At 46.4% G+C, this 18317-nt stretch overlaps 1 protein-coding gene across 2 annotated transcripts in view; it reads left to right on the top strand.

Moving 5' to 3' along the window:
- CILP (cartilage intermediate layer protein) overlaps positions 1-18317 on the top strand; it is a 172668-nt gene that overhangs the window by 128667 nt on the left and 25684 nt on the right. Inside the window, exons 3-5 of one of the 2 annotated variants that reach the window (XM_089661788.1) lie at positions 2386-2478; positions 2642-2911; positions 18066-18251. In XM_089661788.1, the coding sequence (XP_089517914.1) occupies positions 2386-2478; positions 2642-2911; positions 18066-18251 (549 nt within the window). The remainder of the gene's footprint in view (positions 1-2385; positions 2479-2641; positions 2912-18065; positions 18252-18317) is intronic. The other variant, XM_089661789.1, reaches the window with a different exon arrangement.

Here is an 18317-nt window from a genome sequence, read left to right as displayed (position 1 = left end):
GGGTATGTTTTTCTGATGCTTTATTGCAGAACTTGAACCTGGATAGGAGTAGGGTAACTGTGGGATACTTCAGTAACTTTAGCAGCAACTTGGGGACACTAATCTTCTGAGCAAAGTCCTTGCACATGCAGTTGGTGGACTGAGCAATACCAGGACACCAGGCACAATGTCCCCCTTGAGCAACGCTGACTTTAGCACACGAGGGACAGCAGCAGTACACAGTCTCAGGGATCTCTCACTAATGTCCCTGGATAGTTGGATGCCAGATCCCCAAACAAAAGTCATCTCCAGTAACTTCCAGCAGAATAGACCCCCCCCCCAACTGCCCTCGCTGAGACCTCAATAAACAGACACACGGTAGGCCTGCTTAAGAGGGCAGCAGCCATCCAGGCTGGGATCTCCTTCTCTAGGACAAGAACCCCTCTACTCCAGGTCTCAGAGTATTTATACACTCTCCCAGCCACCATCTGGGCACCTCTCCACAGGGATTGGCCAGGACTGCAGATATATTTAGCTGCTGATTTGACTCTCCCAGCCCACTATCTTCCAGAGCCTTCCCAAAATCTTTTCCGGAGGTCTGGCTGGGCTGATTTCTTGTTTGATGGCAATTTTAAAGATGAAGATATATGTAAGCACATAAATAAAGTATATTCTGTTTAAGTTTTTACGGAATTACACTATTGTGGTTTCATTTATGGTGACACTGATGTGGAGAGGAGTATAATACTGTGGCTGTGAAGATCCCTCTGGAGGAACTTATTATATATCAGTACCCTGCCTGGAGGATTACCAAGCTTGTGTTTATATATTTTTTTGGTAAGGGTATCTATTTTGCACACTCTAGAAGTGGACACGTTTTTCACAGTTTTTATCACTAGATCATTTCACGGGCACGTGTTTACACAGCTATTCACTTTACCATATAGTGATCACGAGTGTTTTTGTGTGAATCACATGCGTTATGGAATGAATAATTCAAGTTGTTAAGGATAATACACTATGTGCATTTTCCTTTCTTTTTTTTGAGGTTTTTTTGGTTTCAGAAATTACTTTGGAGGCTGTCTTCACCTGGAGGTTGATTTTGAGATTTTGAATGACTTTGATATTTTGAAGGACTAATTTATTATTTTGGGACTTGTGTGTTTTTTGTTTTTGTTTTGAGCACTTATTATATCTGTATTTATACTTGGGATACTAAGCATATTTCATAAGACTAAATGTACCTAACGTAGCACCTATCTAGGAGGGTGCTACATAAAGATCTAATAAATTAACTTTCAGCAGAATAGACCCCGCTCCCTCCCAGCTACCCTCGCTGAAACCTCAATAAACAACAGACACACTGCAAGCCTGCCCAAGAGGGCAGCAGCCCTCCAGGCTGGGATCTCCTTCTCTAGGACAAGAACCCCTCTACTCCAGGTCTCAGAGTATTTATATACTCTCCCAGCCACCATCTGGGCACCTCTCCACAGGGATTGGCCAGGACTGCAGATGTATTTAGCTGCTGATTTGACTCTCCCAGCCCACTATCTTCCAGAGCCTTTCCAGAAAGACGGGGAAGCAGTCAACCCTACAGCCAGTGAAACACAGAACAGCCCAAAATAATAACATTCAGCTCAACAGATTGCAGTGAACCAGTAACTAAATGTACCTAATGTAGCACCTATCTAGGAGGGTGCTACATAAAGATCTATTAAATTAACTTTCAGCAGAATAGACCCCCCTCCCTCCCAGCTACCCTCGCTGAGACCTCAATAAACAACAGACACACTGCAAGCCTGCCCAAGAGGGCAGCAGCGCTCCAGGCTGGGATCTCCTTCTCTAGGACAAGAACCCCTCTACTCTAGGTCTCAGAGTATTTATATACTCTCCCAGCCACCATCTGGGCACCTCTCCACAGGGATTGGCCAGGACTGCAGATATATTTAGCTGCTGATTTGTCTCTCCCAGCCCACTATCTTCCAGAGCCTTTCCAGACAGACGGGAAGCAGTCAACCCTACAGCCAGTGAAACACAGAACAGCCCAAAATAATGATATTAAGCTCAACAGATTGCAGTGAACCAGTAACTAAATGTACCTAATGTAGCACCTATCTAGGAGGGCACTGCATAAAGATCTATTAAATTAACTTTCAGCAGAATAGACCCCCCTCCCTCCCAGCTACCCTCAGTGAGACCTCAATAAACAACAGACACACACAAGCCTGCCCAACAGGGCAGCAGCCCTCCAGGCTGGGATCTCCAGTGAACCAATAAATAAATGTACCTAACATAGCACCTATCTAGGAGGGTGCTACAAAAAGATCTATTAAATTATACAGTAAATGAGATATAAACCTTTTTTTTTATGTTAACTGGACTGATTTCCTTTCATTTATTCTGCAGGATCTCGCAGTAGCGATGCTGTGCTGAATCACTCCACAAGAAGAATTCGCGTCGGCAAGAAAGTTCTCAGCCCTGTACTGAAGAAAAAAGATGGTATAAAAATCCCTTCTGTGTTGTCACTGTTTTATGGATTATGAATATTCTTTTAGCGCTGTCTATATGCATTGGTTTCCTGTGTGCGCCTTGTCAATGGACATAACCCCCCCCCCCCACCTAATCCTAACCTATAACCTAACCTATGTCCTATAAATTTCAGAGTTTCAGGAGTGGACAACCTGGTTCAACATTGACCACCCAGGTGGCAATGGAGACTATGAACGTCTTGATGCTATCAGATTTTACTACCCAAGCCGAGTTTGCCAAAAGCCCCTCCGCATGGAGGCACGGACCACAGAGTGGGTGCCAGCAGGCAAGACAGGAGAAGTGGTGCACTACAGTCTGGCGAGGGGCTTCTGGTGCATCAATAAGGAGCAACCCGAGGGCAAAAACTGCTCTAACTATTCCGTTCGTTTCCTGTGCCCAGTGGGTGAGTCCCCCTCTGTTATTTCACTTATTTACAAAGTGGTTGGTTCTCGGGGTGCACATCCGTGCACCTTTTTTTTTTTTTTGGTCACACAGAAAACATTTAGCCAAAAAAGTAGTTCGCTGCTTAGCATTTCTGTATACGGTACACTAAAGCTGAACTCCAGGAGGTATAAAAATCCAGATATGCTTTTAATTTATAAATATTATTACATTAATATTTTTATATGGAACTAGCTGTCTTGATATCGGCCTCCTGGGATCCCCTGCACAGCAGCACTCAGACTGGGAGAGGGTGTAGCAGTACTCTGAGCCAGGACCCTTCTGCTTTGCACCTCATCATAGCTAGTTCCTACACTAGAGTTTCTGTGGGGTTAAACAGGACTCTAAGGTCAGCTGGTGGAACATGGAAAATTATTGCTGGGCCCCTAAGGTTATCTCATTGGTTTTTCTATCTTAAAGCTGAACTCCAGGAATTTAGGCACTCTGTGCAATGTGCTGGATTACTAAGGTGCATGCCACCTCATGGACTTACCTGTTTAATTTACAATTTGTACTTTTATTAAGCACCGGGAGTTCAGTTATCCTTATACTTTCGGAGCTGGACCTTGTGGTCTAAGCCAAAGATCTCCAAACTGTGGTCCAGGGGCCAGATGCTGCCCTTTGCCAGCCTTTAACCGGCCCTTAGGGCACTATTCCTTCCACTGACACCAACAATGTTGCACTATTTCTTCCACTGATACCAAGGATGGGTTATTATTCCTTCCACTATTACCAATGATGGGGCAATACTCTTCCTTTTACTGACCACCAACCCTGAGGTCATGTTTATTCTCACGGATCCTGGTCCCGGGAAATTTTCTACCCCTACTGACCACAATCCTGCCCCCCTAAAGTCTGAGGTGCATGCCACCTCATGGACTTATCTTTGATTTACAATTTGTACTTTTATTGAGTGCCGGGAGTACAGCTATCATTATACTTTCAGAACTGGACCTTGTGGTCTAAGTCAGAGATCTCCAAACTGTGGCCCGGGGCCAGATGCTGCCCTTTGCCAGCCTTTAACTGGCCCTTAGGGCACTATTCCTCTGAATGATAAAAGGCACTATTTCTCCTACTGATACCAAGGATGGGTTATTATTCCTTCCACTAATACCAATGATGGGGCAATACTCTTCCTTTTACTGACTACCAACCCTGAGGCCATGTTTATTCTCACAGATCCTGGTCCCAGGACATTTTCTACCCCTACTCACCACAATCTGGCCCCCGTAACGTCTGAGGTGCATGCCACCTCATGGACTTATCTCTTTCATTTACAATTTGTACTTTTACTGAGTGCCGGGAGTACAGCTATCATTATACTTCCAGAGTTGGACCTTGTGGTCTAAGCCAGAGATCTCCAACCTGTGGCCCGGGGGACAGATGCTGCCCTTTTCCAGCCTTTAACTGGCCCTTAGGGCACTATTCCTCTGAATGATACAAGGCACTATTCCTCACACTGACATCAACAATACCAACGATAAGTTATTATTCCTTCCACTAATACTAATGATGGGGCAATACTCTTCCTTTTACTGACCACCAACCCTGAGGCCATGTTTATTCTCATGGATCCTGGCCCTGGGACATTTTCTACCCCTACTGACCACAATTTGGCCCCCCTAAAGTCTGAGGTGCATGCCACCTCATGGACTTATCTTTGATTTACAATTTGTACTTTTATTGAGTGCCGGGAGTACAGCTATCATTATACTTTTGGAGCTGGACCTTTTGGTCTAAGTCAGAGATCTCCAAACTGTGGCCCGGGGCCAGATGCTGCCCTTTGCCAGCCTTTAACTGGCCCTTAGGGCACTATTCCTTTGAATGATAAAAGACACTATTTTTCCCACTGACACCAACAATGGTGCACTATTTCTTCCACTGATACCAAGGATGGGTTATTATTCCTTCCACTAATACCAATGATGGGGCAATACTCTTCCTTTTACTGACCACCAACCCTGAGGCCATGTTTATTCTCATGGATCCTGGTCCCGGGACATTTTCTACCCCTACTGACCACAATCTGGCCCCCCTAAAGTCTGAGGTGCATGCCACCTCATGGACTTATCTTTAATTTACAATTTGTACTTTTACTGAGTGCCGGGAGTACAGCTATCATTATACTTTCAGAGCTGGACCTTGTGGTCTAAGCCAGAGATCTCCAACCTGTGGCCCGGGAGACAGATGCTGCCCTTTTCCAGCCTTTAACCAGCCCTTAGGGCACTATTCCTCTGAATGATACAAGGCACTATTTCTCTCACTGACACCAACAATGGTGCACTATTTCTCCCACTGACACCAACAATGATGCACTATTTCTTCCACTGCTACCAACGATAAGTTATTATTCCTTCCACTAATACCAATGATGGGGTAATACTCTTCCTTTTACTGACCACCAACCCTGAGGCCATGTTTATTCTCACACATCCTGGTCCCAGGACATTTTCTAACCCTACTGATCACAATCCAGCCCCCCTAAAGTCTGAGGTGCATGCCACCTCATGGACTTATCTTTAATTTACAATTTGTACTTTTATTGAATGCCGGGAGTACAGCTATCATTATACTTCCGGAGCTGGACCTTGTAGTCTAAGCCAGAGATCTCCAAACTGTGGCCCAGGTACCAGATGCTGTTCTTTGCCAGCCTTTAAATGGCCCTTAGGGCACTATTCCTCTGAATGATACAAGGCACTATTTCTTCCACTGATACCAACAATAGGTTTTATTATTCCTTCCACTAATACTAATGATGGGGCAATGCTTTTCCTTTTACTGACCACCAACCCTGAGGCCATGTTTATTCTCATGGATCCTGGTCCCCAGACATTTTCTACCCCTACTGACCACAATCTGGCCCCATTAAAATCTGAGGTGCATGTCACCTCACGGACTTATGTTTCATTTATAATTTGTACTTTTACTGAGCGCCGGGAGTACAGCTATCATTTATACTTCCGGATCTGGACCTTTTAGTCTAAGCCAGAGATCTCCAAACTGTGGCCTGGGAGACAGATGCTGCCCTTTGCCAGCCTTTAACTGGCCCTTAGGGCACTATTCCTCTGAATGATACAAGGCACTATTCCTCACACTGACACCAACAATGGTGCACTATTTCTTCCACTGATACCAATGATAGGTTTTATTATTCCTTCCACTAATACTAATGATGGGGCAATACTCTTCCTTTTACTGACCACCAACCCTGAGGCCATGTTTATTCTCACGGATCCGGGTCCCGGGACATTTTCTACCCCTACTGACCACAATCTGGCCCCCCCTAAAGTCTAAGGTGCATGCCACCTCATGGACTTATCTTTAATTTACAATTTGTACTTTTACTGAGTGCCGGGAGTACAGCTATCATTATACTTTCGGAGCTGGACCTTGTGGTCTAAGTCAGAGATCTCCAACCTGTGGCCCGGGGCCAGATGCTGCCCTTTGCCAGCCTTTAACTGGCCCTTAGGGCACTATTCCTCTGAATGATAAAAGGCACTATTTCTCCCACTGACATCAACAATGGTGCACTATTTCTTCCACTGCTACCAACGATAAGTTATTATTCCTTCCACTAATACCAACGATGGGGTAATATTCTTCCTTTTATTGACCACCAACCCTGAGGCCATATTTATTCTCACGGATCCTGGTCCCAGGACATTTTCTACCCCTACTCACCACAATCTGGCCCCCCTAAAGTCTGAGGTGCATGCCACCTCATGGACTTATCTCTTTCATTTACAATTTGTACTTTTACTGAGTGCTGGGAGTACAGCTATCATTATACTGCCGGACCTGGACCTTGTGGTCTAAGCCAGAGGTCTCCAAACTGTGGCCTGGGGCCCAGATGCTTCCCTTTGCCATCCTTTAACCGGCCCTTAGGGCACTATTCCTCTGAATGATATAAGGCATTATTCCTCACACTGACACCAACAATATTGCACTATTTCTTCCACTGATACCAACGATGGGTTATTATTCCTTCCACTAATACCAATGATGGGGCAATAGTCTTCCTTTTACTGACCACCAACCCTGAGGCCATATTTCTTCTCATGGATCCTGGTCCTGGGGACATTTTCTACCCCTACTTACCACAACCCGGCCTGACTAAAGTCTGAAGTACAGTAAACTGGCCCTTTGAATGAAAAGTTTGGAGACCACTGGTCTAAATTACTGTAACTGCAGAATTGAATATAGCTGCTGTGCCCACCCCTCCTCCTGCCCAATCACAGAGCAATTTGTATTCTGTGAACTCATTCACAGAATACAAAAGCTTCTATGAATGAACAGCAGAGGGGAGGGGCAGGCAGAGCTGTTGCTGTATGAGAGAGCAGCGCCTCTCCTGTCCGAGCATCTTTAGTGTAGCAAAAAGCTGTACTTCCGGAGGTCCATAAAACTATCAGATGTAAATTCAAGAGAAAAGTCCACAAGGTGGCATGCACCACGTTGGACCTAACTCATAGTATGCCTGCACATTTTACAAAGTGGCTGAATTCCAGGAGTTCAGCTGTAAGGTATGAACGTTGATATAGGTAATCTGGTTCCTGGCTAGGCAGCTTCTACATCCCAGAGGATCTCCATAGTCTTCTTGGTAGTGTAATGGAACAAAAATGGAATCTGAAGCACGTTAAGCATGGGTCAGCCTGCAGGGCAGCGTAGCATAGCTGGCCAGGCTCCCATTGCCCTGCAGCTCTTGAGCCGTGTGTGTAGCATGACCCCAGTGGGAACCAACCAGGGATCTCCTGTCATCCTATGTGACTCCCTATGGTTGTGTGTAGCCATGTTAGTACTTGATGTTGGCTGTGACCTGGTAGTATGAGCCAGAAGGTCTTGTGAGGATCTTGTGTTTTAGTTATCTATTCAGTGCTACCTGATATTATTTTTATATGTCAAATACTATTGGCTTTTGGGTATATGATTTTAAAGTGGTTGTAAAGGAAAATTTTTTTTTACCTCAATGCATTTATCAGAATCAAGGTAAAAATAACTTCCAATAGCAGCCCCCAACACCCCTCCTTAAAGTGTTACTAAAACCACCACAGTAAAATCAGTCCGTATATGCAGTAAAGCATGCTTGTTATACTCACTGTGGAATTTGAAGGGTTAATCATCTGCATTGTGGAAGGATGTTTGATCCTGACTTCTCTGTTCCTCCCCTTCTTCTACTGTCCCCAATCCATCTGCTGATAGAACACTGGGAGCAAGCTGCACATGCTCAGATTGGTGTGTATTGCTAGAGAGTTTTTTATTTCTTTCTTGGGAGGGTGCATGTGATCAGCACAGAGTCAATCAGCACTGTCCAGACAGAAGGTCAGGGGTTATGCAGCCTCATAGGACAATCAGAGGAGATTGAATACTCCTCTTGCAAACTTTAAACAGTGCTTAGCTGGGCACTGATAGAGGCAACAAAACTGCTATATACTGCTGATAAGAAAAGGTATTTAGCAGTTTATATTTACTAAAATAATTGCATTTCCATGTTCTGTGTACTGTGGGAGACCAGATAAAGTGAATGCAGGGTCCGGGGAGAGCGGATATAGGGAATGCAGGGTCCGGGGAGAGCTGATATAGTGAATGCAGGGTCCGGGGAGAGGGGATATAGTAAATGCAGGGTCCGGGAAGACCGGATATAGTGAATGCAGGGTCCAGGGAGAGCGGATATAGTGAATGCGGGGTCCGGGGAGACCAGATATAGTGAATGCGGGGTCCGGGGAGAGCGGATATAGTGAATGCGGGGTCCGGGGAGATCAGATATAGTGAATGCAGGGTCGGGGGAGAGCAGATATAGTGAATGCGGGGTCCGGGGGAGACCAGATATAGTGAATGCAGGGTCCGGGGTGACCAGATATAGTGAATGCGGGGTCCGGGGAGACCAGATATAGTGAATGCAGGGTCTGGGGAGATCAGATATAGTGAATGCAGGGTCGGGGGAGAGCAGATATAGTGAATGCGAGGTCCGGGGGAGACCAGATATAGTGAATGCGGGGTCGGGGGAGAGCAGATATAGTGAATGCGGGGTCCGGGGTGACCAGATATAGTGAATGCAGGGTCTGGGGAGACCAGATATAGTGAATATCAGGTCTGGGGAGAACGGATATAGTGAATGCAGGGTCCGGGGAAAGCGGATATAGTGAATGCAGGGTCCGGGGAAAGCGGATATAGTGAATGCAGGGTCCAGGGAGACCGGATATAGTGAATGCGGGGTCCGGGGAGAGCGGATATAGAGAATGCGGGGTCCGGGGAGAGCGGATATAGTGAATGCGGGGTCCGGGGAGAGCGGATATAGTAAATGCGGGGTCCGGGGAGAGCGGATATAGTGAATGCAGGGTCCGGGGAGACCAGATATAGTGAATGCGGGGTCCGGGGAGAGCGGATATAGTGAATGCGGGGTCCGGGGAGATCAGATATAGTGAATGCAGGGTCGGGGGAGAGCAGATATAGTGAATGCGGGGTCGGGGGAGAGCGGATATAGTGAATGCGGGGTCCGGGGAGATCAGATATAGTGAATGCAGGGTCGGGGGAGAGCAGATATAGTGAATGCGGGGTCCGGGGTGACCAGATATAGTGAATGCAGGGTCCGGGGAGACCAGATATAGTGAATGCAGGGTCCGGGGAGATCAGATATAGTGAATGCAGGGTCGGGGGAGAGCAGATATAGTGAATGCGGGGTCCGGGGGAGACCAGATATAGTGAATGCAGGGTCCGGGGTGACCAGATATAGTGAATGCAGGGTCCGGGGAGACCAGATATAGTGAATGCAGGGTCTGGGGAGACCAGATATAGTGAATATCAGGTCTGGGGAGAACGGATATAGTGAATGCAGGGTCCGGGGAAAGCGGATATAGTGAATGCAGGGTCCGGGGAAAGCGGATATAGTGAATGCAGGGTCCAGGGAGACCGGATATAGTGAATGTGGGGTCCGGGGAGAGCGGATATAGTGAATGCGGGGTCCGGGGAGAGCGGATATAGTGAATGCGGGGTCCGGGGAGAGCGGATATAGTGAATGCGGGGTCCGGGGAGAGCGGATATAGTGAATGCGGGGTCCGGGGAGAGCGGATATAGTGAATGCAGGGTCCGGGGAGAGCAGATATAGTGAATTCAGGGTCTGGGGAGACTGGATATAATGAATGTCGGGTCTGGGGAGAGCGGATATAGTGAATGCAGGGTCCGGGGAAAGCGGATATAGTGAATGCAGGGTCCGGGGAGAGCGGATATAGTGAATGCAGGGTCCGGGGAGACCGGATATAGTGAATGCAGGGTCCAAGGAGAGCGGATATAGTGAATGCAGGGTCCGGGGAGAGCGGATATAGTGAATGCAGGGTCTGGGGAGACTGGATATAATGAATGTCGGGTCTGGGGAGAGCGGATATAGTGAATGCAGGGTCCCGGGAGAGCGGATATAGTGAATGCAGGGTCCGGGGAGAGCGGATATAGTGAATGCAGGGTCCGGGGAGACTGGATATAGTGAATGCAGGGTCCGGGGAGACTGGATATAGTGAATGCAGGGTCCGGGGAGACCGGATATAGTGAATGCAGGGTCTGGGGAGAGCGGATATAGTGAATGCGGGGTCCGGGGAGAGCGGATATAGTGAATGCAGGGTCCTGGGTTTAGTAACACTTTAAGCACTTACCTGAGTCTTGTATCGATCCAGTACTTTGCCCGTCTGCAGCTCTTCTTTCCTCTTAACTCTGTGTCACCATTGCCTGTGGCTCTTGCTGCTGTGAATCAAATCATGTGAGGAGGGTTCTGTTGGCAAGGCTGAGCTGCACTAGGTGTGTCTATGGACACACACACAGCCCTACTCGGGAGCACATCTGCACATTTGCACCCATAGCAAGCCACTTGAGAAAGCAGATATAGTGAATGCAGGGTCCGGGAGACCAGATATAGTGAATGCAGGGTCCTGGGAAACCAGATATAGTGAATGCAGGGTCCGGGGAGAGCGGATATAGTGAATGCGGGGTCCGGGGAGAGCGGATATAGTGAATGCAGGGTCTGGGGAGAGCGGATATAGTGAATGCAGGGTCCGGGGAGAGCGGATATAGTGAATGCAGGGTTCGGGGAGAGCGGATATAGTGGATGCAGGGTCCGGGGAGAGCGGATATAGTGAATGCAGGGTCCGGGGAGACCAGATATAGTGAATGCAGGGTCCGGGGAGACCAGATATAGTGAATGCAGGGTCCGGGGTGACCAGATATAGTGAATGCAGGGTCCGGGGAGACCAGATATAGTGAATGCAGGGTCCGGGGAGACCAGATATAGTGAATGTCGGGTCTGGGGAGAACGGATATAGTGAATGCAGGGTCCGGGGAAAGCGGATATAGTGAATGCAGGGTCCAGGGAGACCGGATATAGTGAATGCGGGGTCCGGGGAGAGCGGATATAGTGAATGCGGGGTCCGGGGAGAGCGGATATAATGAATGCAGGGTCCGGGGAGAGCGGATATAATGAATGTCGGGTCTGGGGAGAGCGGATATAGTGAATGCAGGGTCCGGGGAGAGCGGATATAGTGAATGCAGGGTTCGGGGAGAGCGGATATAGTGGATGCAGGGTCCGGGGAGAGCGGATATAGTGAATGCAGGGTCCGGGGAGAGCGGATATAGTGAATGCAGTGTCCTGGGTTTAGTAACACTTCAAGCACTTACCTGAGTCTTGTATCGATCCAGTACTTTGCCCGTCTGCAGCTCTTCTTTCCTCTTAACTCTGTGGCTCTTGCTGCTGTCAATCAAATCATATGAGGAGGGTTCTGTTGGCAAGGCTAAGCTGCACTAGGTGTGTCTATGGACACACACACAGCCCTACTCGGGAGCACATCTGCACATTTGCACCCATAGCAAGCCACTTGAGAAAGCGGATATAGTGAATGCGGGGTCCAGGGAGAGCGGATATAGTGAATGCAGGATTCAGGGAGAGTGGATATAGTGAATGCCGGGTCCGGGGAGAGTGGATATAGTGAATGCAGGGTCTGGATATAGTGAATGTGGGGTCTGGGGAGAGCGGATATAGTGAATGCAGGGTCCGGGGTTTAGAATCACCGTAATTAAAATAAATAACCTTTACAACCACTTTAGCTATGGCCCTGAGGAGGGGATATTGTATTGACGTTGTACTGATATGGAGATGTCCTTATGTTTTCTCTAGCCCTAATAAAGGGGGTATTTTTGGACCCCTGAAAGTCATTGGTTAATATTTGGATTGTCCCCGACCTTTATTGGAATAAGGATATATGTAGACCTCTTAGCAGTGGTTTGGTGCTTCAGTTTGCAGTTTTCCTATGTTACACTACAAGTCTAGGAGAAGTTTGTTTGAGGCTCACACTACCAGGCCATGGGACTAGGTCAAGGGTTACCATGCACTCACACTCCCAAAAGACGTTTCCTAGGATAACATGTGATCCCTGGTTGAGTCCCACTGGGGTCACGCTACACACCCATCTGAAAAGCTGCAGGAAAATCGCTACCGGGAATATGGTTAGTTAGAGTGCCCAGCAGGTTGACCCATGCTTCTCCCAAACTCTTCCTGCCCCTTCCCAACTGAGCCCAGTCCTTGGTCACTCCTTGTGGCGTAGAACACACAGCAGGTATTGATAAAAAAAATTTATAAAGGTAAGGTGCTGCTACCTGGTAAGAAATTCTCCAGGTAAAGCTTCAAATCATCATGGCAGACCAGCAGTCTCCATCTGCTCATGGACATCCAAAAAAAACAAAATGTCAGCAACAAGGTTACATTAAAAAATGTCTGTTGTATACAAGGAGTAAAATATTCCATAGAGCACCCAAAGCTAACGAGTTTAAATAAAGACAAGAACTTATTTATAGCCAGCGATAAAAAAATTCCATATCCTTCCTTTTCCTTTTGGTTGACTAGTAACACAATAGTCTATAAGCTACACCGAAATGTCCATTGCAGAGCAATGGTGTCCCATTTGGGGGAAGGGTGTCTACGGGATCCCCCCAACAAGGGAAGGTCTGTACATGGAGCTGCTACATCTTGGGACTGGAGGCCCCAGACCTTCCCAGAACAGATGAACCAAACTCACTTCTTGCAGTACAGCCATCCCGACTCCAAACAACCTCTAACCTCCAGCCTGCAATTCATCAAGGTATGGCCCCTTTCACATGGACGGACGTTCCATTTTTTTTCATGAGTTCAGTCATGAATTTTCAAAGAAAAAACGGATCAGTTCACATCAGTTTTCATCAGTTCACATTAGTTTTAAATCAGTTTAAGTCAGGTTTTCATCCGTTTGCATCCATTTTCCATCCATTTCCATCCGTTTACATGTTTTTGGTCCATTTAGATCTGTTTTTCATCTGTTTACATCCGTTTTCATCCGTTTTTTGTCCCTTTGCATCAGTTTACATCCGTTTTTGTCCGTTTACATACATTCAGTTTATTTTTTAATGGAAGAAAATAGGGTTTTTTCCATTAAAAAAACGGATGTGAATGAAGGCGGACATTAACTATATACTGCTACAGGGTGGCAGGGGTGCGCAAAATCATGTATATATATGTGATTTTGCTGTTCCGGGTAGGCGGCACGTGAGCCATGCACGCGCCCTACCCACGCCGCCATTCGTGGCCGCGGCTGTCAATCACCGGGTCCCAGACGGTAATCACCCGCCAGAGGCCAGTGATTACAGAGCATCTCCGATGGGGAGGAAGACTGTTTTGTTTACTAACAGTCTTCCTCCTTGTGAGCTCCCTATGCACAGCCATCCAGAGCAGTGTGCTTATAGTGAAGCACCAACACACCGCCCCCTAGTAAAACATTCCCAGCACACACTTAACCCTTTGATCGCCCCTCATATTAACCCCTTCCTGCCAAGTGGCATTTGTACAGTGTCAGTGCTTTTTTTTTAGCACTGATCACTGTATTGGTGTCACTGGGGATGTCAGTGACACCAAGTCAGTTCCCCCCCAGTATCAGAATGCCCGCTGCAGTCCCGCTATAAGTCGCTGATTGCTGCCATTACTAGTAAAACATCCCAGTATCTATACCACCATTTATAAACGCTATAACTTTCACGTAAACCAATTAATTTACACGTATTGGGATTTTTTTTAGCAAAGACAGAGCAGAATACATTTTGATGTAAATTTATGACGAAATTAGATTTTTTACATTTTTTTACTGGACATTTTTAATAGCAAAAAGTCAAAATATTGTTTTTTTTCTCAAAACCGTCAGGCTTTTTTTTAATAGCGCAAACAATAAAAACTGCACAGGTGATCAAATACCACCATAAGAAAGCTCAAATTGTGGGAAAAAAAGGATGTAAATTTCATTTGGGTGCAGCATTGCATGACTGCGCAATTGTCAGATAAAGTAACACAGTGCCATAATGCAAAAAATGGCCTGGTCAGGAAGGGGGGAAATCCTCTGGAGAGCGAGTAGTTAACAGATATAAACAGATGATCATCCGTTTACATCTGCTAGTCCATAGAAATACATGGGTGTTCGTATTTCATCCGTAAACAGACAGATGAAATATGAACATCTGGAACACTCGTGTGAAAGGGGTCTAAGGCTCCGTTCACAAATATGCAGTTTGCTTTTTGTCCATTTTGCAGTGCTTTTCGCCTTTTTTTGAGTTTTTCTACACGCGGTTTTGACGCATTGTTGACGCGTCTTTACCGTGTTTTACGTTTTTGTTCCATAGGAAACTTTGTTAAATAGACTATAGTGCGTTTCTGCAAAAGCACTAACAGAGGCGGACTGACCATTTGGAAACTTGGGCACTGCCCACGGGCCCAGGGTCAGTAGGGGGCCCCATGAGATGTCCCTGATACCTTTTTCATAGGCTTTTTTGAGTTTGGGCAAGGACACGGACCCCCTGAATCCCCTATTGCCTGGGGGCCCCATGAGTTGTCAGTCTGCCCCTGAGCACTAAAAAACACACTGGTGTGAACGAAGCCAAATAAAGGGGAGCAGTAAGTTGAAATGACCTATTCCCTCCATGACACCCCTCTACATCATTAGTGTGCTGCACCGTCTTCACTGTACAGCCACCAGTGGGGGTGGGTCCAGGGGCCGACTGACAACTCACGGGGCCCCCGGGCAATAGGGGATCATGAGGCCCCTGTGTCCTCGCCCACACCCAAAAACACCTATGAAAGGTACCAGGGGCATCTCATGGGGCCCCCTACTGACCCTGGGCCCTCGGGCAGTGCCCGAGTGCTCGAATGGTCAGTCCGCCCCTGGGTGGGTCTAATCTCTATTGCATTCATAGTTTTCTGCAGGGAGAATCAGGGTTTGATTGTGCTGTATGGCAGAGGTTTCCTGGATCAGAAGACTGGCCTAACAGAATATCACATGCAGTGGCAAACAGTTCCCATATGTATTCTGCCTGTGTTTTTGGCTGTATGCCTGGAGTTCAGCTTTAAAAGGGTAACTCCGCTTTTATTAAAAAAACAAACAAAAAACACAAGCTATGTTTTTATCCAATGCTAGTAAACACTGCCTTTAATTTACACCCAACTATGGCTTTAAAAAACTGATAAAATGTCAAATATTGTTTCAAATGCACATTTACATCCACCTGCCTGTAGGACTGGCCTTGAGCCTTCTGATTAGAGTCCAGGGGTGTCCAAACTATGGCCCTCCAGGTGTTGAGGAACTTCAAGTCCCATGAGGCCTTGCAAGATTCTGACATTTACAGGAAAGACACCAAGAGGCAGAGGCATGATGGGACTTGTAGTACTTCAACAGCTGGAGGGCCATAGTTTGGATTAGATGATCAGATCCACCTGAAAAAACTAAGGCTAAGTTCACACTACCTTTGTCAGCAGGCGTTTGGGAAGAATTTTAAATGCTCCTCAAATGTCTATGAAAATTCTACACATGGCAGCATGCTGTTCACACTGAAGCGTTTAGCATTGCGGCAAAATTGACGCCTCATGTTGAGTCAGGAGGAGTTGAAGCCTCCCATTCAAGTCTATTGTGCCGCTCCTCAAATGCCTGGCAGCGTTTGAATGGCATTTGCGTGGCGTTTGTGGAGCATTAATACCTTTAAACTTCATTATAGGTGTTTGTGTTGCGGTTTTAATGCTTGGCAAACGCCTATCAAACGCCTCAAAAATGCGCATAGGGTGTTTGGTGAGCAATTGGGGAGCATTTGAGGAACGTTAAAAACGCTTCCCAAATGCCTGTCTAACGCCTGTCAAAGCGTTTGGCAAGCTTTAGAAATTAGTCAAGTGTGAACGAGCCCTTAGAGGCAAATCTGAGCAGTTCACATAAATGTATTACACATGTTTGTTTAACTGTTTGCCTATGCTTATGCTTTAGTGGCGCTAGCTTCAATTTTCCTTTTTTTGCAGGTAAAGTAACTTAAGGATAGCAGGAATAGTAGATTTAATAAAAATCCAACAAAACAATGGCTGATTAGAGAGTGTGTTCACTTCGAATGTCCAAACACAGGCAATGGAATATTATAAGGAGTGATTTGTTTCCTGCACAAAATTAGACGATTGAAATGAACACAGGTTACCATTACGTCACACTTTAGTAGAACATTGTCATACTGTAAGACATTGTACTGCATTGCTCTTCAATCTGCACAACTTGAAGGGTTGATGTCATGTCACCCAGGGTTTTCACTCATGTAGGTTGAGGGGCTCCAGAAGGTGCATCTCAATGGCATCAAAATTGGACTCATGTAGATTGAGGGGATATGGTATGTGTGTCTCATTGGGAGAAAACTGGCACTCATGTAGGTTGAGGGGCTCTGGGATGTGTGTCTCATTGGGAAAAAGTTGGCGCTCATGTAGGTTGAGGGGTTCCTGGATGTATGTCTCATTGGGAGAAAACTGCCACTCATGTAGGTTGAGGGGCTCCGGGATGTGTGTCTCATTGGGAGAAAACTGGCACTCATGTAGGTTGAGGGGCTCCAAGATGTGTGTCTTATTGGGAGAAAACTGGCAATCATGTAGGTTGAGGGGCTCTGGGATGTATGTCTCATTGGGAGAAAGTTGGTAATCATGTAGGTTGAGGGGCTCTGGGATGTATGTCTCACTAGGAGAAAATTGGCACTCAAGAAGGTTGAAGGGCTCTGGGATGTGTGTCTCATTGGGAGAAAGCTAGCACTCATGTAGGTTGAGGGGCTCTGGGATGTATGTCTCACTAGGAGAAAATTGGCACTCGTGTAGGTTGAGGGGCTCTGGGATGTATGTCTCATTGGGAGAAAACTGGCACTCATGTAGGTTAAGGGGCTCCAAGATGTGTGTCTCATTGGGAGAAAGCTAGCACCTATGTAGGTTGAGGGGCTCTGGGATTTGTGTCTTGTTTGGAGAAAGCTAGTGCTCATGTAGGTTGAGAGGCTCTGGGATATGTGTATCATTGGAAGAAAATGGGCACTCATGTAGGTTGAGTGGCTCTGGGGATGTATGTCTCACTAGAAGAAAATTGACACTCATGTAGGTTGATGGGCTTTGGGATGTGTGTCTCATTGGGAGAAAGCTGGCACTCAAGTTGGTTGAAAGGCTCTGGCATGTGTGTCTCATTGGGAGAAAACTGACATTCATATAGCTTGAAGGGTTCTGAGATGTACATCTCATTGGGAGAAAACTGGCATTCATGTAGGTTAAGAGGCTCCAGCATATGTGCCTCATTGGGATTATGCTGGTTTCAGATTTTTCCAAGACTAGTAAAGCCTGATATGGGTTCTGGAGCCTGGAGGCTTGGTAGAGTATTACGTAGCATTAAACCTCTAGCCTTGGGTCTACATTTTGCTGGTAACCAACATCATAATTGTGCAGTCCTTGCTAGAATCCTCCTGCAAGGAACATTTTCTTTTTTTATAATAGTGGGCAAGAAATTCCTAAAACATGGACTGAAGTTGATGAAAAGTGTTACATTTGAGATGACCCCCATACAGTTTATTGTATGAAGATCCTCAACCCTTTTAGTAAATCAACTCAAATGTGTCTGTGTTCCTATTTATAAAGATCCTTGGATGAATCAGTTGCCATTTTCTGTCCACATATGGCATCAGTGAACACCACCAACTATTTACACATTTTCCTTTCTTTTATTTCCTTCTCTCTGGATTGTAGGTGCATGGATATTCAAATTTATATCTCTATAACAATACATGTCCATCTGTTTCAGTTTTAACAACCTCTCTCCCAAAAGAACCTTGGTCAGAGTGGTCAGCATGGAGTGAGTGCTCAGCCAAATGTGGCAGCACAGGCATGCAAGCCCGGAGAAGGACATGCTTAGCAGAAGATCATTGGCAAGAGCACTGCAATGGTCCCACAGAGGAGGGGCGCAGGTGTACTGGACAGCCATGTACAGGTAATGGAGTCAGAACACACATACAATTTTACATCTGCAACTGCTGAAGAACTTGCTATATAATGA

Source organism: Staurois parvus, unplaced genomic scaffold (assembly GCF_062004578.1).
Source record: "Staurois parvus isolate SC_StPar_1 unplaced genomic scaffold, SC_StPar_1.0 ptg001384l, whole genome shotgun sequence".
NCBI lineage: Eukaryota > Metazoa > Chordata > Amphibia > Anura > Ranidae > Staurois > Staurois parvus.
Note: the sequence above shows the minus strand (reverse complement) of the source record. Positions and strands in the feature narration are given on the sequence as shown.